A 24,825-nucleotide genomic window follows, 5' to 3' on the forward strand; every position below is an offset into this window, starting at 1 on the left:
TGAAGTCTTATGCACATCCTGAGGAGCTATGCGGATTTGATGATAACCGCTCTTCAAGTCTATACGACTAAAGACACTTGCTCCTTGTAACTTGTCAAGAATGTCGTCAATCCGAGGGATTGGAAATTGATTCTTGATTGTGATCTTGTTTAGAGATCTATAGTCTATGCACATGCGGAATGTGTCATCCTTTTTCTGTACTAGCAAGACAGGTGAACAATATGGAGAAGTACTAGGCCTTATTAAGCACTTCTTCAAAAGTTCGTTAACCTGCTTGAGTTGCTGCATTAGACTAACTCGATAAGGGGGCTGATTTGGAGGAGAACTTCCTAGGATCAAATCAATTGTATGATCCTCAGGTCGTGAAGGTGGGAGTTCATTTGGAAGTTCATCTGCAAAACAATCTCGATAACTTTCTAATAACTTAAGTCTTTTTTGCTCTAAAGAGGAAGAAAGTTGTGAAACAGACACATCTCTCTCTCTTGCAAAAATCAAGTACGTTGAAACACACTTTTTCATTTCTTTCTTGATGGCAATGTGATTGGCGATAGAATACGCCAATCTCCTGCATCTGCAAGTACAAGATACCCCTTTTCTTTATGAGCAAAGGATAAGGTTTTCTGAACGTAGTCAGGAATGGGATGCATCTTGTAGTGCCAAGGCATTCCCAAGATAACATCGCATTCTTCAAGTGAAGCTAGTAAGAAAGACTCTTGATCTTTGTAGTCGTCGACCTTTAGATTCAACTTCCCTATGATTGGAGTAGAGTTTGAGTTATGCCCTTTGAAAGCGGACTGTGCTTGAATAGAAACTCCAAAACGATTGGGCTGCAAGTTCAGGTCGTCAGCTAGCTTGGTAGAGATGAAGTTGTCTGTACCGCAAGCAGTTGGTGGTTAACCCTTATCCTGGAAGATCGCAAACCCCAAGATTGGACTGCTTTCAAGAAGGAGTTCTACGCACAGTTCCTTCCTCCAGACTATGAGGAAGAGGTAAAGAAAGAATGGGATCGACTTTCACAATCGGAGAACGAAACTGTTCCACGCTATGTGGATAGGTTTTGGGACGTTCTCTTGAAAATCACTCCATTCAAGAAGATTGACGATTCGGAGAAGATGCGCAAGTTTGAAGCAGGTTTGCATGAAGCGTTGCAAAAGGCTATGAAGCTTTACCCTCGAGGTAACTTGCAGATACTTATGGAATTAGCCCGCATAGCTGATGGAATACATGACAAGGGTACTCCCAGGAAGATGGAGCAAAGCACTTACCATGCCAAGCAGAAGGCTCTCCATGAGCAGCCTACCTCTACTTCTTCTTCTCAAAAGAAGAAAAGAACCGTCTCCGAAGCAGAAGCAAAGCCAAATCAGCCCAAGAAAGGGAGATATCTCTCTCCTGCTGACTTGCGAACTTACATTAGTGAAGGAAGATGCTTCAAGTGTGGACAAGTTGGTCACATGAAGGGTGACTGTCCTACCAAACCTCCACAACCACCCTCTTCCAATGCAGTCTCAGATGTACAGGGAAATACAACCAAGGATGGAAAAGAAGAGCTCTTCTCAAAGCTTGGGGTAGTATCAACAACCAACGGGCTCTTATTTTGTTTGACCCCGGTAGTGCCTTTCAGGTACATACTGACATGGCGAAGCTTGGATCTTTCTTTAAAATTCCCTTCAGCAAATGCAACTTCGAATTGGCGGATAAAAGCCAAAGCTTTGTCATTATCACGCCGTCCATTGTAGGTGTCGAATTTCACATCTTTGTCTCCCGACTTGAATGTTTTCTGCCTGTAGTGCTTCTTCTTATGGTGCTCCTTCTTTCTATGCTTAGACTCTTTATGGATAGGAGTCTTGTCCCTTGAATGCACTTCTTGGTGCAACGGATCGTCAAGAAACATGTCTTCCGGAGCAACGATGTCATCCAGATCCTTCATGAAAGAGAACTGAGGGGAATCAGGGGGATCGTGCTCTTGAACCTTTGGGTTAAACCGCACATGACGTTCTGGAGGTTTCCTCTGCCTCTCGTGCATGCGGGAGGTTCCAATCAAAGGATCTTTCCTTGGTTCTGGCACCTTTGGGTTTTGCGGGATTTCTCCCGACCCCATCGGCATTTTCTCCTTCCCTTTCTCAAGAGTATGGAGAATCTTTTGGACTTCTGGATGGGAGAGAGCTTTTTGCAACTCTTCCCCCTGCTGTTGAAGGAGAGAGAACTCTATCTCGCGTCCTCCCATTTTTGCAGTCTGCCAAGAGTCGTCAATCCCTTAAGGAAGAGAGAGATGACCTTGCTCTGATACCACTGTCACAAAAATACGGCAGCGTAAACTGACTTATGATTGTACTTCAAATACTCAAGAGAATTAGAGAGAGAGAGAGAGAAAGCTTGACACTTCATTGGGGACCAGAAGATGGGTTGGTCCCCCCCCATAAAGAGATTATCTTTATTACTAAGGGTGAATCTTTACAAGCACAAGAACGGGGCAATAGCCCATCCTCTATTCTTTCTTTTCTGCTTTTGACTGAGAGAGTGCGAAAGCTACTCTCTGAATACTGAGAGGATCTTCCCTCTGCTATGAGATTTTGGAAAGCTCTCAAAAACGAGAGTCTATCTTCCACAAAACTCAACGGAAGCTCTTGAAAATGAGAGTTTACCTTCCGCTAACTGAGTCCCTTTATGCATAATTATTCGTGCAACAAAAATAAGGGAGAAACACACAAAATGCACGCACACATGCTTGCTGTAATTTTCTGCACATAACCTGAAAATGTTACCTGAGCACCTGCCAGAGCCGAAATAGAGACCTTTTCCGCGATGGAATTACACGAAACTTGGTGTACGCGCAGTGTAGGTAGAGAAGAACTAGATTCTATATGTATTTTGCTGAAATTCAACCTAAAGGAGGTGATCAAGGGCTGAAAACAGAGAATTTACAGCCACCACACTCTACGAAGAGAGTGCTTGCTGCAACTTCTCGCGATGAAACGTCACGAAAAGCTGTCTATGGCTATGAGAGCCCTTGTTCTAGACAATGGGAGCACGAGGCCACCACATATGTCACAAGGGGCTGCTCTCAAGCTTCCATGGAGGGCTCCAATGCGCAGGGCATACTCACAATAGGGGGGGTAGGAGCACTGCCAACACTGAAAATGGGGGAGGGGGGGCTCCTAAATAGCCATCAAGGAGAGGGGGCGCTAGGAAGAGAGAGAGGGTGAGAGTGAGAGTGAGAGAGAGTTAGTTTGCATTGATAAGTGTGCCACTTGGCACACTTAATAACTTTAAAACCCCTTCAACTTTCACTTTTTAAAAATCCTTAGGCTATTAATGAAATGTGCAAATTAACTCACAATTGCACACACAGATGCTACTAATGAAATTGTTAGCTGCTCCCCAGCGCAATGCCGTATCGACACTGCTCTGGCATTACCTGTTCGCACTTGCCCGGTCATTTGGTCCAGCATAGACAATTTAAAAATACATTAACTGACTTATCCTAAGGCCGTAAAATGATTTAGGCCTTAGGGTTATTATTCTAAGGACCCCATCTCATTCCTGTGCTTGCACTAGCGCGCGTAATTTTTTGAGCCTAAAATCTGAGGCTACTATCTACCCCTTCATTGAAGACCCGATTTCCCAATCGCTAGGGCTTCAGGGTATTTTCTGCTAGGGTCTCCCTGAGGTGCACTGGCCCAAACTTGGACGCACATGAGACCCTAGAAACTGCTTCTGATGTGCACACAACTAATTAGATAATTCTTTTCTCGTAAATAAATTAATTATTTACAAAGTCTGACATAGTTACAAGAAGTGTGCAGGGAGGTGTCACATGCACACGGTCTTGATGTGCCACGTGGATGCTAGTATGACTCGGGGCCAACCCGTAGACTAGGTGAGCACAGTGGATTTGTGGTGGTACCATTGTGAGGGTGTTCGTAGGATTGCTTGTGCGTACAAGCTCATAAGATCAGCTAGAAACTGTGTATAACCTCTTTGTATAAATGATTGTACTGTTGGAGATACATCATCATCAATGGTTGTATTTTAGGTCGTATTAGCGGACAAGCAGATTTCACATTGTGAAGTTTTCGTCCGAGTTGCGACCTGTTGATACTGCAGAACTTCTTCCTATTCTAAGTGGTGCGTCAACTACCTTTTTGGTTGCATTAATTCTTTCTGTGTAAGCTTTTTTCTAGTGGTAGGCTTCATCGTGGCTGGGTCTGCCCTCGATCTCCGTAGTCATGACAGAAACTTTGATGTAAGCTCATTTGTGTGTACGTGTGGTGTGTGTTGTGTTGGGTGAAACCGACCTGTTCAATCCAAAAAGGGCGATAGACTTTACTTCAAACCTTGATTTAGCTTTCACCCATTATTAGTCGTCTATTTTACCTGTACTTTCAAGACACAACAAAGGGGAGAGGGATACAGGCTGCTAGATTGCACCTGTATGAGTAGACGGACACCAGATTGGCCCCTAACTTAGGCGCCCCTTTCGGTATTTCTTTATTGTTCAAAAGAGGGAATAAACGCTGTGGTTCCCTACAAGCTGCTCCGCACAAACTCGGCTGAATTTCCACTGTTCCAGCCCGATTTCGGCAGCATAACTGTACTAGAACCCTTCACGGTCAGTATTCCCACGCATTAAATGACTTTCCCGACGCATACGGGCACTTTGCAAAACTTGGCGAGAATCTGCAGCACGCTGAATTCTCTGTTTTCAGCCCTGAAAATGCGCCAGATCACCTGTACAGCGGTCCCCTTGCGTCCCCGAACCTCCTGGGGGTATTAGGGTCCGTTTAGGGCCAAAACCCTAAACCTGCAAAAATACACAGCAGGCTGTAATTTACTGTTTCGGGCTCCGTTTCGCATGCCGGTCGCATCCGTAGCAAGTCCTCAAGCTCCCGCACCTGTAGGGCTACTTGCCCTTTGAATCGGACGAGATTTCTGGCGTGAAACCTCTCCGAATTCACTTGTACCTGCGGGGGGGATTAGCCGCTAGCTAATCCTGTACCTGTGCAAGAGGCTCTTGCCTCGGCAATCGCGCATGAACCCACACAACTGTACATTGGTCAAATGAAGAGCCCACTAGAGGGGCATAACATACTGCCAAATGGGAGAGAGAGGGCAGTGCGTAGCGTGCAGGGCATCACTCCTGGCACCGTACTGTGTATAAGAGGGAAAGCAAGCACTCCATAGCTCTTAACCTGTGACAAATCTGAAAATGAGGCTCTCCCCCTCCTAAATTCAGCCACTTCTTGTTGCATGAGGCAAGTGCACCAGAATGTGCCACTTGGCACATTTACAAGCATTTTCCCGTTTCGAGGTTGCCGCCTAAAAATCTCCCAACTGGTTGCCCAGTTGACTTCACGGCAGAGTAAGAAAATGTTCCCCTTGTCATTCCAGAGGTAATGACGTCAACACATTTTCAGGTCCCAAAATAGCAGTTCCCTAAATTTTAGGAGATGCTGCCATTGTATCTTTCTAGGTCATCCGACCCTCTTTGTACACTGCGGCCACATCCAGAACTGAAATGTAGCCTCTGTAGCAAAGGATTCCACTTTGGCTAGTCAATGACCCCACTTGGCTAACCATAGTCCTTGTCCAACCTTAGTGCTCTCTTGCCCTCAGGCCTGGACTCCCTCTGGACAGTTCCACACTAGCTATGCAATGCAGGGCAATTAGATTTCCCGAGGGGTGTTTCCAAAAAGTGAAAGTAAATAGATAATAAGAAAGAAATCAACAAAAAGGATAGATAGTAGTCACACGTTGGTGACATTGGGAGCATATGTAACCTAGTTCTACACCCACTATTGGGCACTGATGACGTTATTGGGGATGCATATTTAGTCAATATTATGCATGATGAAGTTGATGGTTTTATTGTCTTATGGGTCCCGCGTGACTACCATGAGTTTATAGTTGCACTTTCCTTCGTAGTTGAATTTCGCTCTGTGGATTCATCTAGGTATGTGTCTCATGTTTGTACGGCCATACTGGCGGTTCATATGCTATTTTGCTCTTTTATGGCAACATGGCATATTTTAGTTGATGGAGCGCATTTATCACCTTTTTTTGTCACGTGGCACTTTTATGAGATGTGTTAGCACTAAACCGGGGCGCTCCCATTTTATGGCACTCTAGGTCTCCTAAAAGTATGTGACGGTTGACCCTCCACCCCTCATTCTCATTATCCAGTTCTATGAGTGCTTTCTTGAGTTATTGAGATATTGCTCTTTGGTCATCCTCTCTGTCACGTGCACATGGCTCTGTGTGCCACGTTGCACGTAGGGGGGGAGAGAGCAGTGTAAGGTGTGCAGGACATGACTTCTTGCACTACAGTGTACATGAGAGGGAAAGCTTGCAGTCAATAGCTCTTAACTTGTGACAAACTTGCAAATGAGACTCTCCCAGCTAGAAATTGAGCGCCCCTTGTTCTGCATGAGGAAAGTGCACGAAAAGGTACCACTTGGCACATTTACAGGCATTTTTCCGCTTAAAAATCTCCCGATCGGTTGCCCAGTTGACTTTGCAGCAGAGCTCTAAAATGTTCTCCTTGTCATTCCGGAGGTAATGACGCGAACAGATTTTATGTTCCAAAATAGCAGTTCCCTAAATTTTAGGGGATGGTTCCATTGGATTCCCATTGGTCATTTGACCATCTATCCCCAATGGGACCGCATCCAAAAATGCAATGTAGCTCAGCTGGCGGGTACTTTCCTTTGGTGACCCCACCTTGATATTGTGCCTTTATTGAGTTCACTTCTTAGTTTCCACCAACTTGCTAAGTGCGACGGGGGAACCTACATGATCTTGAACTGAGCCTAGACATCCTCTTACTATACGAGTTCCAGTGCAGACCAACTTCCCGTCTGCGGGTGAAACTACCATTCACATTGGCCATACAATGTCCGACCATTTGCAACTTCAAAAGAGGGTCTCAAAAATTAAACAAAAATCTGTTAACAGTTGCCACGTCCTCGTGACAGGTACCCCCCTGGCTCAATGTATAGGTGCTCAAGGGAGCCCATATTGGCCAGGGGGACTGCCCCAAACCTGGGCGGCCGGACAAAAGTGCAGCCTATATGCCCAGAGGCACACTAGCCGTACATGCATGCCCTAGACCTGTGAAGCGGTGTAAGTCTAACATCTTGTACACACACAGAGAGCACGCAACACATTTATACTTTTTTCATTTTTATTTTTGTCAGTATTTATATATATGTTTGTGCTCTAGATGGTTTAGCTGCTAGCAAGTGAGTTGTCATTAAGTAGTAATTGAGGACATATATGAGATTGTTTGAAGGACAGCAATTGGGCTCTGAAAAGAAAATGCTCCTTGCTACTATTATTTTAAAGTGCATAATGTCTGAAACCTATTGGAAAGTATTGCATTTCATGAAGATGATTTTTTGGTATCCTTTTAGGTTATTTTACAACAAATGGAGCTCATCTCAAGTGCTGATGTGATACGGAATCTTTGCAAAAAAATGGCTCCTCCATTGGTGACTCTGATTTCAGCTGAACCAGAGATTCAGTATGTAGCATTAAGAAACATAAATCTTATTGTCCAGCGGCGTCCCAATATTCTTGCGCATGAGATCAAGGTAAGTTATTAACCTTCTATAAAACATCTTGGTCTACTTTGCAGCCTTTTCTGAGAAAGATACAAGTGGTTCCTTTTTTCAGGTGTTCTTTTGCAAGTATAATGACCCAATCTATGTAAAGATGGAGAAGCTGGAAATAATGATAAAACTTGCATCAGACCGCAACATTGATCAGGTACCGACATCAGACTCCCTCTTCTTCTACATTATGTTGGTGACTTACTTACTATGCCGAGGTTGTTTTCCTGCAAAAACCTAATTAATTGCAGCACAATAGTGAAATCTATTAAGATCAGTGTTTGCAGTCCCGACTCTTCTCTTGTTGTTATTTGAAGTTCACGTACAAAATATAAGAGCTTTTATTTGCTGAGGGAGATGTTAGATTTTCGTGTTTGAGGAGGCGTTCTTCTTAAGTGGAAACATTCACTGATGTTGTTTGGAGGAAAATAATTTTCAGCCGTTTTGAAGACCAATGTAGAAGGAACATTGCTGCAGTTTAATGTCCAGTTCCCTGCTTTCCTATTTTAGTACATCCCCTCAGGACCAATGTAGAAGGAACATTGCTGCAGCTTAACGTCCAGCTTGCTCCCTGCTTTTCTCTTTTAGTACCATCAAGGTGGGCGTAAGCTGCACCAATGTTCCTTCTACATTGGTCCTGATGGGATGTATAAGCTCCTTCTTATTCACAAAGAAGTTGAGACAGATTCCTTTGGGCTGATTGCAATACTGCATGTCATTGCTTCTGTTCTGTATTAATGACTAGGAAATCAGGAAGGCACTGGTTTAATTTTGTTGAGAATCTGAAGTTGAATTGGCTGGACACATTTCTAATGAAGCTTGTGATTTTACAGGTTCTTTTGGAATTTAAGGAGTACGCCACAGAAGTTGACGTGGATTTTGTACGGAAGGCCGTTAGGGCCATTGGGCGTTGTGCTATAAAATTGGACCGAGCTGCTGAAAAATGTATAGGTGTTCTGCTTGACTTGATCAAAATTAAAGTGAATTATGTGGTCCAGGAAGCCATCATCGTTATCAAAGATATCTTCAGACGCTACCCTAACACGTGAGCACCTTGCATACTGTATATCTGTTTTACATTCAACAGCTTATTGCTGTTACTAATTGAGCCTTCTGAGTGCATCACATGTCAGCAGACATATGATATTTTTGTGATACTTTTATCTGTGGGCAGATATGAATCGATTATTGCCACTTTATGTGAAAATCTGGATACGCTTGATGAACCAGAGGCAAAGGTTTGATATCTTTGGCCCCTTGAGATTACACCATACATTCTGTGCATCGTCCAATTCTTCCTCATTGTTTGGAATATGGACAGGCCTCCATGATATGGATCATAGGAGAATATGCTGAACGAATAGACAATGCTGATGAGCTGCTTGAGAGCTTTCTTGAAACATTCCCAGAGGAGCCAGCACAAGTGCAATTGCAACTCCTTACAGCAGCAGTCAAGCTGTTTTTGAAGAAGCCGACTGAACGTCCCCAAGAGATGATCCAGGCATGCCAATTTCTAACAATCCCCCCCCCCCCCCCCCCCCCCCTTCCCCGCCCCCCGTGGCCTCCTTTCTCCCCACGTTTTGCGTGAGAAAACAAAGAATAAAGATTAAAGAAGAAGACATGCACAAAAAGTACACTATCACAAGAAGAAATGGCTTTAGGTTCTTGTCAATCCAAATTATACGTGTTTTGGCGACATTGTTGTGATTAAAAACATTCGCTGACTAAAAAATTTGCAGGTTGTTCTAAACAATGCTACTCAAGAAACGGATAATCCGGATCTTCGGGATCGAGCATACATTTACTGGCGTCTCCTTTCCACAGATCCTGAGGTATGTGTGCAGAGGAATTCATTACCTGGAATCCTGATTCTCTGATCTTTTATGTTTTCCAGGCTCGATTAAGTTCTTCCCCTTTTTATATTGGTTCTTGGGGATGCAGGCAGCAAAAGATGTTGTGTTGGCTGAGAAACCCACAATAAGCGATGACTCGAACAACCTGGACCCCTCTTTACTTGATGAGTTGCTAGCAAACATCGCGACTCTAGCATCTGTTTATCATAAGCCTCCAGAATCCTTTGTAAGCCGTGTGAAAGCAGCAGTTCAACGGCCTGATGAGGATGAAGAGTATCTTGAAGGACAGGATTCAGGACAGAACGAGTCGTCTGCCCCTGTTCAGGATGTTGCCTCAACGTCAGGCCCTGCAAATGCTCCTCATGCTCCCTCGGCTGCGCCAGTTCAGGCTGCACCTGCACCTTCTGCTCCAATGCCTGATCTGCTAGGTGATTTAATTGGTCTAGATGGTGCCCTTGTACCTGTGAGTGAACCTACAGCTGCCGCTCCCTCTGGGTAAGTTATGTTCTATCGAGTTTGGTAAAAGTGATCTTTGAACTTTTGTGTACTCGTCTGTGCACCTTGTGTGTGCGCGCACGCACGCGTGCGCGTGCATCTCTGTGTGTGTGTGTGTGTGTATTGATACCTAACTCTAATACAACATTCCCTCAGACCTCATTGCCCACCAACATTTTGTGTGACATTATACACGATGGAGCTAAAAGTTATTTTGTTTTGTTGATGACTATCGTGACTCTGACTGATTTTTGAGATTTTCCTAGATTTATCCAAGTATATCTAATTCAATTTGGCAGTTTTCTTAGTTGTTTGTGTGCTCTTATGACTTCTTGAGATGCTTAATTATTTGTGACAGGCCTCCATTACCAGTCATATTTCCCGCTTCAGCAGGTCAAGGGCTGCAGCTTTCTGGGTGTCTGATTCGGAGGGATGGGCAGATTTTCTATAGTCTTGCCTTTGAGAACAACACAGCTGGTCCTCTTGATGGTTTCCAAATTCAGTTCAACAAGAATACCTTTGGCTTGGCAGCTGCAGGACCTCTACAGGTATCATGAATTGGCATGGCAATTCTGCTTAAAAAGAAATAAAGATCTATTTGTGAGCTCCTTATTTTCCTTCTAAACGCTTGATAAGGAGCGTTGGAAGGTGCTCTTTTAGTCTTCTTTAGGTGCCATGCCTTGTTTTCCTTCTAAAAGTTTGATAGGAGCTGTGTAAGTGCTCTTTTGTCTTCTTTAGGTGCCACTTCTTACACTCTCCCCTCTGATCAGCAACCACGTAGACTCTCCCAACGTTTGGCAAGATTTGAACACTGATATCCTTGCAGGTGCCTTCGTTGCTTCCTGGAACATCAGCCAGCACTCTACTTCCTATGGTGCTGTTTCAAAATCTTTCTGCCGGACCTCCTAGCTCTGTTTTACAAGTGGCAGTGAAGAACAACCAGCAACCGGTATGGTACTTCACTGATAAAGTTCCATTGCAAGCTCTCTTCCTGGAAGAGGGGAAGATGGAACGGGGTACTTTCCTGGAGGTAAAACAACTGAAATTTTCTCTTCTTTTTGTGGTGGGCTGTAAGGGGTGGTTTGATGATGGCATTGATGCATCTTTGTTTGGGTTTGCTGCAGACTTGGAAAGCTCTTCCAGATTCACATGAGGTTTCGAAGGATTTACCCACTGCCCTAATAAGCAATGTGGATGCAACCATAGAGAAGCTTTCTGCTTCAAACATATTCTATGTAGCACGTCGCATGCTCAAGGATACGAGCCAAGACGTTCTGTATCTTTCTGGCAAAGTTCCCTACGTGTCAGGGAAGTCTATATCATTCTTGGTGGAACTGACTGCGTTAGTAGGATCTCCAGGTGTGAAATGTGCAGTGAAGACCCCTAATCCGGAAATGGCGACTTTGTTTTTTGATGCCATAGATGCGTTACTAAGATAGGTGATGCTGCCAGTTTTGTAGTGTCATTATTGAGGTGTGATTCCCCTCGGAATGTATTTAACAAGACTACTAGTGGATCGAGGAAGAGCATGTATTTTAGTACAGTGGAAAATTTGTAACTTGAAAAATAACCTTGTTATTGAAAAAAATAACTTTTTTTTTTTGAGCCTCAAGCCTGTTTCTAGTCTAGATCCAGCGATGCTATTGCAAAAAACAGTCTTTAAAATTTTGGCATCACATCAAAGCAACAGTTTCGGGCTGTGATCCGATTATAAAATGGTTCAAGTGAGTGTGCCACTTGCATGCTGCTTTTGTTGTTATAATCCTTGCCATTGGCACCATCGTTTTGTGGTTCTGTTTCTTCCCACCCTTGCTCCTCCTTTTCCTTTCTTTTTGTTCAGGGGTAAGGGTGATGAAGTGGCACTTATTGAAGTGGAGTCGTAGCTAAAACTCTTATCAAAGGATAACCGTTGCATGTACAGATTGCCTGCCATTGCTGCTGTCGAGACAAGTGTTGGGATTATCACTTGCTTGCCGGTTCTGTTGCTTTAGTACTTGCAACAATGGGTGCTACTATTTCATTTCTTCCCTCGGTTCGCTCCTCCTGCCCCTTCTCTTCTGGAGGTGATGGTGACAACGCTCTCCTTGGCATTGGTCCCAATTGTCGTCGCTCTCTTGCCAGTACATGATGCTTGCAGAAGGTTTCCCATGATGGTTGCTGCCCTTGTACCTCCCTTGCTGCTCATGCATTTTGGGTGGTTTTCTGGCCTTAGGTGGCTCTTTCCCAGTGTTCTGATAGCAAAAAAAAAGCCTCCCTTATTTCCAGCATGTCTTCTGCCTTCGTTTAGCTTCTCCTCTCCTCTAGAGGCTCTCTGACAGCCACATTGAGTAAGTGGTTTGGCCTAAGCTTTTTCAATATATGAGAGTCTATATTTCCTTTCTTGGCCTAGACATCCTCGGGATAGTGATGAGTCACTCCCGGTGGCATGTTATCACCAAATCCTAATCTTTAGCTTTTTGGAGAGTGAATGTCCTTGCTCTGTGCCTTTGACATGAAACATGTATTTTTAGCTGGAATAGTTATTGATTTGACTGTTTTGTGGTGCTAATTTTTCAATGTTATCAAGAGTTGCCCCTCAATCTCCTCCTGCTATGTTGTCAAGGCATTCTTTACTTTCTTCAGGTAATACCCATGGGGACCAGAATCTTTATGGCATTTTCAAAGAATTTTGGTAATGGCATATGAAATTCAAAAAAGGAGAGGAGCTCTTCATGGTTGCAAGTTATGTGACTGTTAGTCATAAGCTTGTCAACATAATAAAATAGTCTATGAAATGAAAAAGCAGGCATGTAAACTTAAAAAGCTAGGATTCACAAACTAAAATTGAAAGGCCCAACTGAGACTATTGTCAAAAGGCAAGAACTTGGTGAGTCATTCTTGGAATTGCATTTGTGAACACGCTCATGCATAATACACAAGCACATAAGAATAACATTTTCCACCTACTCCATATTCTTTTATCCTTGAGCATACTCAATAGACATGTATCCTTTTCTCTTCACACTACTTAGAAAATAACTCCACAATACCTGTCTTTGGTGAATGAAAATAAAGCTGTGAACTACCAAGGTTTTATCATCAAGAAATTGATAAACGCACGAGTCACAATGCTATGGTATAGTTCTCACATAGTGCAATGAGGAACTACAAGTCTCCCTTGCTTCTCAAGATACTCTTGATAGTGAGAATTAATGAGGCCAAAGTCCCTATTGTGAAGCCCATGTCTTGTATCATCTAGTAGAAAGCCCGTGGCAATTTAAAATTTTACAAACCTCCATGCCAAGCTTACAACATACTACTACGCCTTATCACAAAGTCGTGCAATGAAAACCCCTCCATAACAACCAAATTTTAGTAATAAAATCACATTTATTTGCTCTTGATTGTTCTTTAGTATGCCCATCCACTTACCATTCTTCTTGGGGGTGACTACAATTGGTGATACCCATTCGGAGTTGGGTACTGGATAGATAAAGCCAGCCTTCAAGAGTCGATTCACTTCTTGTAAGAGAGCCTTTTCTTGCACAAAATCCAACCACCTTAAATTTTGAGCCACGGGTTTGGTCCTTGGCTTTAGTTCAATATGATGCTCTATTACATCCACACCTTTTATTTGTGAGTTGTCAGCGATAAAACAAATTGGAATACCTCTTTAGCATATTGATGTAGGACCTCTTCTCATCAAAAGTGAGATCAATAAATAAAGTTATGAGCAATACATGGATAAAAAGGGAGGATCCTCCTTAATGTTTTAACTAAAATCGGTTATCAACCTTACATAATGTAAACCATGTTTCTTGATAGATGTAACCAATAAATATTGATGTAGGACCTCTTGTCATTAAAAGTAGATCAATAAATAAAATTACGAGCAATACATGGATAAAAAAGGGGAGGATCCTTCTTAATGTTTTAACTAAAATCGGTCATCAACCTTACATAATGTAAAACATGTTTCTTGATAAAAAGGGGAGGATCCTTCTTAATGTTTTAACTAAATTCGGTTATCAACCTTACATAATGTAAAACATGTTTCTTGATAGATGTAACCACTAGATTTCTATGATAAAGAGGTGATACAATACCTACCTAGGGCAATATATAGCTATTTGTATAAGCAACACCATTGTGGATGTTTTAACCTTTCATGGGATAAAATTGAGCACTTTAAGACAATGCAAACCATGTCTTTTTATTTGACTACTCACTATATTTTTACACATTTGACTCAAAAAGATGAGGTATAAGTTTTTTCCTTCCTAACAAATGGTAATTAGCTTGGACCTTATTAACTACCTTACATTGTTGACATCATACGATGCCATAGGACATGAAGAGCAGCTCCAAAGTTTGATGGTTAAGTTAGCGATAGAGTTTCTAATGCTTTGTTGTGATGGGCTGAATTTTGGACTTAAATAAGTGTCTCAACCTATGGGTGATAGTGTTTAAAATGACTATTATGAGATGATAGCTTACTCTTCTTGTCCTAGCTCTACTAAGGTAGCTAGTGTAAGAACATTGATGCACACTTGATGTTGGAAAGATGTGGAGGATTGGTTGATTTGGGTATTTTTCGTTATTCTTTTTAAAAAGAGAGAAACTAAATATATTACCAAGCTGAATTATTGTTGATATTGTTGCTCTTTTGATAAAGAAAGAGGAAGCATAGATTCCTGAACTTGACCAGCTAGTTGGTTCATCACTTTTAAGATTATATTGAACACGTCTTATACCAATGCATATAAACTTTTTTCATGAAATAATCATTTCAATGCTACTTCTTCTAGCACTAGTGGAGCTTTAATACTTTGGTACAATAACAAATCTTGATGTTTCTTGAGGACATGAATACAAATTGGCAAGGGTATGTTAATGCCTAATGAAATGTTTGCTTATTTGTATGGATGCAGGTGAGGACCCTCCTTCCTTGGTGGTAGGATATGTTATTATACAAACTATAACAAAGGAGCAAATAACCTTCTTTTCTTTACTTAATATAATGGACTTTCATTCTCTATCTATTTTTATACATAATTTTTTAATAGTTGAATTTTTGTATAGATACAACCACTTTCTTTAGTCAACTATTTGCTTGAACTTTCAATTTTTTGGAGTAATTTTCAGGAGTATAGACAACAACATTCGCACACCCACCATACCCATTCACTTTAAGCTCACCCCCATAGCTACATTCTCTCTCTTTCTCTCTCTCTCTCTCTCTCTCTCTCTCTCTCTCTCTCTCTCTCTCCCCCCCCCCCCCCTCTTCCCCTTCTTGTGTCTAGTACCCGTTAATACCCTTCACATCGACTTCCAAGAATTACATGAGAAGCAAGTAAAAAGTCAAAAAGATGCATAGAAGCAAAATATTAATTTTGGGATTGATGCAAGATATAAAGATGTGGTTTGGAAGATGAAATGCATTACACTTGCTTTATAATGCCTCAATAGATTCCAAAGTGCATAAGGATTTTTTATTGCATCCATGTATCATAATTGGAGAAAGTTTCAGGGGTTGATGCTTCAAACATTACGTCACGTATGTTGGCCTTAAATACCTAACCATTTTCTTCTCCAAATGAGAAAGTCACAACCACCCTTACATGTTCAACCCCGTTCGCTTGAGTGCGATCTAGACTCTTGCCTCCATCTAGCTTAGCTCTCATCTCGTACGATGCGAGACAGAGCATTAGGATTCTAGCGACGAGTTTGATCAACTGTGCACTTATGTCCCCAACAATTTATAAGTTGAGAATCGCATCCTACTTGAGTACCCAGATTTTGATAATGTTAGAGTTGGCTTTCCCGACATTTTCAGCAATGAGTACTCTCTATGCACATTCTTCTCCCAACTAGGATATGGACTCTCAATTGTGATGCTCATTTCCACAATTCCTGAACTTTGAGAATCACTTATAAACTCACACACACACACACACACACACACACACACACACACACACAATATGTTTCTTTATGTCCCATAGGTCACATTTGATCTTTGAAGATGATAATGAAATCTCTCTCTCTCTCTCTCTCTCTCTCACACACACACACACACACACACACACACACACACACACACACACACAAGTACTTATTTCTCTATCTATTTCATAACATTTATGTTCTATCTTTTAAATCATACCCTAGGTTTACTTACATATTACTCTGCTTTATAAAACACCCCCATATTGCTCTCATTTTTTTTAATGGGTATCCACCCATGCTATAACTGAGGTTGATAGCACCTGAACAGCTAGCATTATAGGACTAGTGCCTATTTTTTAGGCTACCCTTGGATAAAACCCACCGTGGGATGGTACCCCTAAGGAGGAATACTTATAAAACCTAAAACGTGGACATTAAAAAAGGTAATGTTTAACGAGGCCAGCCTCATGCTCTGCCTCTGTACCACACTCATTCTCTCTTCCCTGCCATGTTAATGGCGCGTAGGTAACTCTGTTTTCCATAACCGAGCCCCATCAGAGGCGGCTGCTTTTGTTTCCCTAGTAAAAATGGCACCTTGCCTACTCAAAGCTTGGAATGATGGAGTATACTGCTTGCTACATGCCATGATTACTCGTGATCAACCTTCTTCTATTTAAACTGGTGAGGGTGCATTCCACCTCTCACTTAGCCTTGTGTGCGTCTGATTTGTGTAATTGAAAGAGAGGACTGTGTGTATTACTATTTGCTGTGGTGATATGGAGCTTGCAGCGCAACCAACACAGGTCGGTAACTGACTATCGCTCTTGATAATATGGTTATCTCTCTTTTGAAAGGGTGGGTCTAAGGTGATGTAAGCACCTCTGCTTGTATATAGTTATGTAACATTTGTGATAATGGCCATGCTTGGTAAGGCCCACTGTGTGGGTGGCTAAACAAAAAATTTCGACAGTGAATGGCATTAAAAGGCTATCTGTTAACACTTGGTATGGTTGATTATGGCTAATTTAACAAACGTTTAGGTTGATTCCTGGCCAGTAAAAGGTGCTAAGATGATGGAACAATTTGGTAGGGTTGTTCTATTCCTAACTTGCTTTTTTTGACTTTTTAAATGTATTTTGAACTAAGCCATGCATAAAATGGCTTGTTAAGTGGCCGTGTGTAAAAGAAACGTACTGCATATTCCTTGCTTGATTAGATAAACTTCTTACCCCAATGGAGGAACCACACATGGTGGGGGAATGTTTCATTACTCGCAGCTGAAATAATCTGCCTATACTTTAGTAGGAAACTCTTCACATGGCTTGAACTCTGACATTATTGTACATAGCCTTGGTACCGGGTATTTAGTAGTACCTGCTACACCATTAATGCTTTTTTTCTGTCTACATTCCAAACTCTGTATCTGACAACGAGGATAAAATTACACACTACTGCGTGGTAAAAAGGTTTGTGCCACTTGGGGAATATTTTATACACCAAAAACTTGCTTACTGTCTCATATAGCATAACAACTGGAAGATACGCAGACAATATTGGATTAAATTTTTTGAACAAGCTTTAATTAAGTGTTTTTTAGTCTAAAAAACTATGGGTCATTTCTGACATAGAAAGAGGTGGTACTGAGCTGGTGTTTTTGAGAGAGATTGACAACTCGTTCAATAGGTTGATACAATATACTTGATGAAAGGATTGGTATAATTTTTGGACATATTGAGAAGGATAATTCAAGCTAGCCCAAGGGAACTTTTATTTTTAAGGTAGATAAACATGGCTGCATCTGCTAACTTTTTTCTACCGACTAGAAGTTTGGGTTGATAAGAGACATTTAAAAGATCTTTTTTTTTGTTTCTTCATAGCTTCATAAATATGTTAGTGCTAGACAAATGTGGCAAAATCTGATTTTAAAATGATTTGCTTGGATTAAAAAAGTTGGTAACCTCTAATAATAGATTTTGTTTAAAGATCAACTAAATAAATAGGAACCAAACTTATAAAAACTTCCTTACAAACTAATTGGAACAACCAGAAAAACTCTGGACATTGGTTTTAAGTTGAAAAGTTGTAAGTTGGACATAGATAAACTGATATAGTCCATTGACACCTGTTAAACACATCCAAGGCTAAACATATGTGTTGTCTTGTTTGCATGGATGCAGGTGAGGACTCTATCCTTTCTTGGAATTTTTTGGCTTAAAGAAAATTTTTGTTCATGACTACACTTGCTCCTACTGCTTGGGAAGTACTTTTAATATCAGTTTATACTGGAATGAGGCTTCATTCTCATAAGCTTTGTACAAAGATAATTCTAAGACTGAGTTGTTTTTGTACGTATCATTGCCTTTTCTCTAAAGCCAGCTATCTTTTGAATATTAAAGTTCAATTATGTCTTATTATTTAAGTAAAAATAGCTACACACACACACATCTCTGTCTTGACAATATGTTCTCTATAGACTTGGCCTAGACGAGATCCCTAATTACCTTAAAAAGATGTGAAACCTCTTGCTGATTAGCAAAATAATTATTTCTTTGATAAGATGCCCTCTTGGCACCACTTAGGGCTATATGGCTCAAAATGGGTATTTCATAAAATAAAACTAAAAGTTAATGTTGAAAACCAACCTTAAAGTGGGAATAACCTCTTAAAGGTTTACTAAGTTATCCTTGGGCGTCTGAAATCGTGGGTTTTCATGAGGACTGCTTAAAGAGGGACTCTCCTATCGATGCACCGTAATAACACCCTCGCCTGCCACGGTGGGAGCCATCTAGCCTTACTCTCCCTTCTATTTTCAATGACTCCTGCAAGACGCTATGGCTCCACTGTCTATGCTCTTATACTCCTACCTCTTTTTTTTTTCTATCCCCGCTGTACACAACAAACATCTCTCCCCATTAACTAACCGCTCCCCTAGCCTTGAACCCTGCGCCAAGAAAATGGTGAAAGTCTCTGGGATCTTCTTGGCGGATCTCGCTGCCTTGGCGCTCTAAAAGAAGGTGAGGGTGATTACTTCCCCTCAATTAGCCTTGTTTATTTTATTGTTTACATTCTACTAAAATGAGAGTGAATGTTTCCATTGGTGACTCTGTGGTTCTGCTCCTCGCACCATGGAGATTACTGAGCAACTAGTTGCCTCACAGGTTTTTTTTCTATGCATATAAAATTAAAAAATCACTTTTTTTTCACTGTGGTTAACTGCATAAACTTAAAAGTACTTGGTTGAGCTACTTGGTACTTGAGTACTTGTTTCATCTTACATTTTGAGAATGATGGCCGTGGTCGCTTCTGACTTGCTATCTTCATTAGTGAACTCTAAGAAGGGTGAGACTTCTCATTGTTTTATGTCCAAATGCTGTAGGGTTCATTGAAACGGTTTTGACTCTCTCTTGGATATCGGAGATAATCTATAGGAATTAGCCTGATAAATGTAGTCATAGTCTCATGAGGAGCTTTAGTTCCTGGCTATGGTGATAATCTCTGGCATTATTTTGTGTATCTGATATCAACGTGGTTGAAATACTCTGGGAATCTTAGAGTTGACAAAAGTTTGGGCTAGGTGTGGGATGCATCTTAGTACCTAACTACCTGGTGTTACTCACTCTGAACAACGGTGGGGATGGCTTGATACTTTGGCTTATAATAGGGGTTCTAATGGGAGTATTTTACCTACTTTATGAACAAACCACTCTAGGAAACATTTTGCTTAAATACCGTCCAAATACTTTTTGTTTCAATCATAAAAATTGAATGAGTTGGTCCACCACTTCTGATCACATAAAAAAAATCTTGGTTACCTAGCACATGCCTCCCTGCCTACATCTCCGATGAAGTATTATATTAGTAAAAAAATAGTGCTTACCTATACCATACTTTGTCTAAATACCCGAATGCTTTCTTGGACTAGTATTACTTTAAGTAGTCTACACTGTAAGCACTCTTACCTCAAACCTCTCTATGACAGTAATTTAATATGCACTTTCTTTTAATGTAAGTAAATTGCTAAGGCTGAGTTTTTTTTGGATGGGTTATAACCAATAAATTTGGGATCGGTTTTCATGGAATACCTTAAAAATATGATGGTTTTTTACTAGCTCTCTATTATACAAACCATTAAGCTTGCTACACTTATTGTGTATTTTGATGAATATTTCTCTCAAAGCGTAGCCAGTTCTGGTTATTTAGGAAGGATTTCATAAGAAAAACTACTTTGGTTTATGCAAACTCTTGTCCTTTTCTCAAATCTCAAATGACAACATGTTTGCTTGATATGATGTCCAAAAATACCCTCGATTGGGATGTCTAAAATTATATAATTTTTTATTTATCCACCTTAAAGAGAGAATACTGTGTTTATATGACGTGTGGCACTCAAAGTTGACTAATTGATGAGATCATATATGGTTTATAAACATTCACCTCTGAGGTGGATTTACAAAACACAAGACTATATGGGACAAAAATAGGGATAAGACACTTGGACCAGAAGGGGTAATGGCCTTCTCATCAGAATTTAATCTGAGTAAATAAATATTAAAAAATCCCTAAAAAATTGGGGTTATTAATAACCTTATTTATAACCTATTAAACTCACTTAGATCTAAAAGGAGTGATGACCTTTTTTTTATCTCAAGATTAAAACAAATCTATAAAGAAATAAAAGAAGAATACCTCACACTCAGGATAATTGGCTTTACAAATAGAAAAAGACATATATCAAATTTATAACAGTGGTTCCTTTGGACATTCTCAAATTACTTGGATAGTAGGTTAAGTTTTAAAAAAGGTTGTAAGTAGGACATGGATAACAACTGATAGGGTTTGTCAACACCTGCTATACATATTCAAGGCTAACAAATATGTTGTTTACATGGATGCAGTTGAGGACTCTATTTTTACTTAGGATCTTTTTGGATTTGCTGCTGTCCGTCATCGACATACTTGGCCTCGATCACTTTAGTATCAATTGTTCTTAACTATTTTATGTGCCCTTGGCTTGGGTCTGTGACCCCTCTCGGTTTTCCCTTGACATTAATTTACTCCCCCCCTTGGAGAAGTGTTTTTGTCCTCAAAAACAAAAGTGGTGATAGCATCATAAAGAATACTAAAGTTTTGGGCAATGGCATCCTTCATGGATCTAGTTGTCCTTTTGACATGATCACGGTTCAATGGGAGATTCAATGAATAAAAAAGAGCATCTTGATTTTGCACATTGTTGTCCCTTTCCAATCGTCTTGTGTAACCGGTCCATATCCAACATAGCGTGTAGACTCCATTTAGAACTCATTTGAGTATACTAAACAAGTTATTACAGCTAAGATGTACCCAAAAGAGTACCTCTTTTCACTTTCCATGAAAGTAACTGGATGACGTTACTTATCAGCAAAGTATAAGTCCTTGACTTATTATCAATCCTCATCAGTAAACAACCCCACTATAACTAGCTGTCAAGGTTGAGACCCTGACTTAAACATGAAGAAACTAAACCTAATCGCAAACTAGAGGGATACATGCTTTCTAATTGGATTTCTTAGTGCTAACGTACGCGCTTCATATATCCTTTAGCACAAGATTACACTTGTAATCTGCCTATCCTCTTTGGATAAATGACAGTACTGTGATGTGTTTCCTCACTATTTACAAATAGTCTTCCAAAATGATTGGTAAACAGTGAGCACAGTGCCTAACAACAGTGCTGAGGAATCAACATGTTATGAATAACCATCTTGGTTAACTTGAGTGATCCACAAGCACCCAAACTGAGCCATTACCTCTAATGGTGATTGGTAGATCCAAAATTAATCTCATAGAGATACTGCACATAGAGGGAAAAATGCTTCATAAGCAACTAATGTGATGAATATGCATGCTGATCCAAATCAGCCCTTGTGAAACACTAGGGCCCATAACACCTAGTGTGCATGCATTTAGCAAAAACAAATCCAAACTTGCATACCCATGTCCGTCTTGGCCCTTGGCCTGACATTGGACCATAATGGAATGTGAAAATAGATCACACCTAGGTACCAATGAAACATTATCATCAAAAAAATAGACCCTTGCTACATGTATATAACATCTCGACCAGAATCTGGGGACTTTGTCCCGACACATAATTGAAATAATGGGCGCCAGTGTCAGTCCCAGAGGTTCATATTCTCCACATGTGGAATATGTTTCAAATAAGGATACCTTAAAAAAGAACTGAGATGTACTTGGGTGTGGAGGTAACTGTAAATACTCAATGACATGAGTGAGAGGGACCCTCATTAACCTTGCTCCACACCTACTAAACCAAATTCCTTGAGTTCCTAGACCATGTTGTATCCCATGTGACAACATATGCCAAAGAAAACCCTACATATAGGTCCATAACTGCATAATGCAAAAATGTATTTGGGACACTACGACCCAAAATTCTTTGCCCTTACATGACCTTGTCATGTCTCTGAAGAGAAAACTAGATGAAATCATTCAAGTTTATTCATTTTGAAAAAGTCAAGCAAAGCATATTCAAAAAGAGAATAAAACCAAATCATATGCATACTTGGAGTTTGAACATAACGTTGGCTTACCCGTAGTCACGTGGACTTTGTAAACCTAAAAGAAATAATTGGAAAGATGCCTCACCATAAAACCAGGCTCAAAGAGGTAATATGTTAGTGACTTGTTGAACACTAAATGAAAGATTAATGAAAAACAAGCATTAGAAACTGGTAACCCCCTGGGTGTTGCCTTTGCAATTCAAACCTCTTGGTTAGCTTCTGCAATGTCTAACCACTTGGTTAGACTTTGTATGAAAACTGCTCAACCTAGTAGTGATAAACACAGTCTACCGTGTTCAAAAATGTTTGGAATCAGCTGAGAAAGTTGAATTTTTCCACTACCCCTTGGTAGATTGCGAACTTATTTCCTTGAAAGTACAACTATGTTGAGCTCAAATCATGACTCTCAACACCTATGGAGTGATTGTGTATTAGCAAGGTCATACCCTTGAAAATGCCACTCCTAGAGGCCTAATTAGTGCTACAACTAAGCAACAAAAATTCTTCAATTGGATTCTTTTTCACAACTAAGTCATGATAGAATATTCTTCCTCCATGAAGAGAGGAGAAAGATGCAAAATACCCCAAAGAATAATAGTCATACTAGATTGTCTCAGGTTTTCACACAAGAGATTACCTACTTGGAAGCTCTCTTAATCTATTCATGTCGTACCATGAATCAATTGATAGCTGGGCGATGCCTACTTGCTCCCATAGAAAATGTCATTTGGATTGGTTGCACCAATGATATAAAGTTCCCACCATTGTATACGTATACAACGATCATAAGCCCATCCAATAGCCTCAATTGGTTGTGAATCAAGAGCTGATCTTATTGCAAAAGCGTGAACAATAATTTAGTGGAAAAATCCCACCATATTGGCATGCCATGCGTGCATATCACAAAGATAGTCTAAGAAGCCCTTGGCTTTGGTGACGGCCTCACGTCTTATAGAGTATGCGTACAACGACATTGTACATACTTCTATGGGAAAAGCACCTTTCGAGGTTAAAGAGGGAAGATCCAAAAATCCCTTACTACTTAAAGTACATTGGAAGCTCTTCGCTGCTGATGAATATAGGCGAGACTTACAAGAATATTTTCCAAAGATTAAAAATGTTATATACATCTCAAAGCAAAAGCAAAAAGGGCCGCTGCTAATAATCACATGAGAGCCTTAGCCTTTAAGGAAAATGATTGGGTCTTGCTAAAGTTTTTCAAGGCTCATCTAAGGCATATTATGGGCAAGAATCCTACGAGCCACCAAGAGTATTATGTTAAACTAGCAAAAAAATACTATGGTCCATTCTTTTAAAATTATTAAGCCAATCAATGAGATGGCTTATTAGTTAAAGTTGGCCAACCATTGGCTCATTCACAATGCTAACCATGTGAGCCTACTCAAGCCTTACAAAGGAGAGCCACCAAAAGAACCAATAATGGAGGACCCGCCAGAGATCAAAGATCAAGAAGAGGCGTTGTAGCCCGAATGGATTCTTTGACATGAAGACAAGGTACTAAGAAACGGTAAGATTATCCAATGACCTCTTGTTAAGTTTAAGAATTATCCTTTCAAAGATGCTACATGGATGCAAGGAACCTAGATTAACCATAATATGAACGTCAATGCTTACAATGCTAAACTAGAGTAAGCAAATGAAAATGCATTTTAAATGAACAACGGTTTTGCCTTATAAGACTCATTCTCTTTCTTTTATTGTGCACAAAATTTAAGAAGTATGCATGCTTAGGATCATGTTTGTGGTGACAACGTCTCCCAAAAACCAAGTAGAACTTGTTACTCTACTTTGGAAGTATGATATGGACTAAAGAGCAGAAATGCTTGCGGCAGCTAAGTCTCCCGAGCACCAAATGGATTAGTCATCCATTCTGGAATGATATCATAGGGTAAAAAGGGATCCTCTACCCGCTAAAAAACATGGACTAATGACAAGGCTTCATCTTCTCTACCTCATAATCAAGGATGACTATGATTTCAAGAGAGAGGTAATGTCGTAAAATATAATATCTAACTTTACCAAATGATTTTCTCATATTAAACTAATCACTTAATATGGGAAGATAAAAGGGAAACAAGAGTTAGGATATATGTATGTGCTTTTAGACCTATTTCAACAGGGGACCAAAAGGAGAAATGGTTGCATCTCAATAGGGGTCCAAAAGAAGACGGTCTACCAAAGAGCAATGTGCTATAAGTGCTTCTAGATTTACCTCAGCCAAGGGACCAAGAGGAGAGATGGTTACATCTCAAAAGGGGTCCAAACGGAGGTAGTCTATCAAAGAGCAACGTGCATCTAATGGATCTTAAAAGACCTTAGGGTTAGCTTCATTAAAGACCTCCAAAAGTTAGTATTAAAACG

General features: G+C 40.5%; 1 protein-coding gene across 2 annotated transcripts in view; it reads left to right on the forward strand.

Annotated features, from left to right (window-relative positions):
* The window catches only part of LOC147452674 (beta-adaptin-like protein B), a 50,526-nt gene extending 38,963 nt beyond the window's left edge, over window positions 1–11,563 (forward strand). For both annotated transcript variants that reach the window (XM_086518303.1, XM_086518302.1), the window contains exons 7-16: window positions 7,410–7,589; window positions 7,672–7,764; window positions 8,441–8,652; window positions 8,782–8,845; window positions 8,929–9,108; window positions 9,347–9,439; window positions 9,549–9,955; window positions 10,314–10,503; window positions 10,782–10,985; window positions 11,080–11,563. In XM_086518303.1, the coding sequence (XP_086374429.1) occupies window positions 7,410–7,589; window positions 7,672–7,764; window positions 8,441–8,652; window positions 8,782–8,845; window positions 8,929–9,108; window positions 9,347–9,439; window positions 9,549–9,955; window positions 10,314–10,503; window positions 10,782–10,985; window positions 11,080–11,394 (1,938 nt within the window). In that variant the 3' untranslated portion in view covers window positions 11,395–11,563. The remainder of the gene's footprint in view (window positions 1–7,409; window positions 7,590–7,671; window positions 7,765–8,440; window positions 8,653–8,781; window positions 8,846–8,928; window positions 9,109–9,346; window positions 9,440–9,548; window positions 9,956–10,313; window positions 10,504–10,781; window positions 10,986–11,079) is intronic.
* The last annotated feature ends 13,262 nt before the right edge of the window (window positions 11,564–24,825 follow it).

Source organism: Adiantum capillus-veneris, chromosome 8, assembly GCF_014529385.1.
Source record: "Adiantum capillus-veneris isolate H3 chromosome 8, ASM1452938v2, whole genome shotgun sequence".
Taxonomy (NCBI): domain Eukaryota; kingdom Viridiplantae; phylum Streptophyta; class Polypodiopsida; order Polypodiales; family Pteridaceae; genus Adiantum; species Adiantum capillus-veneris.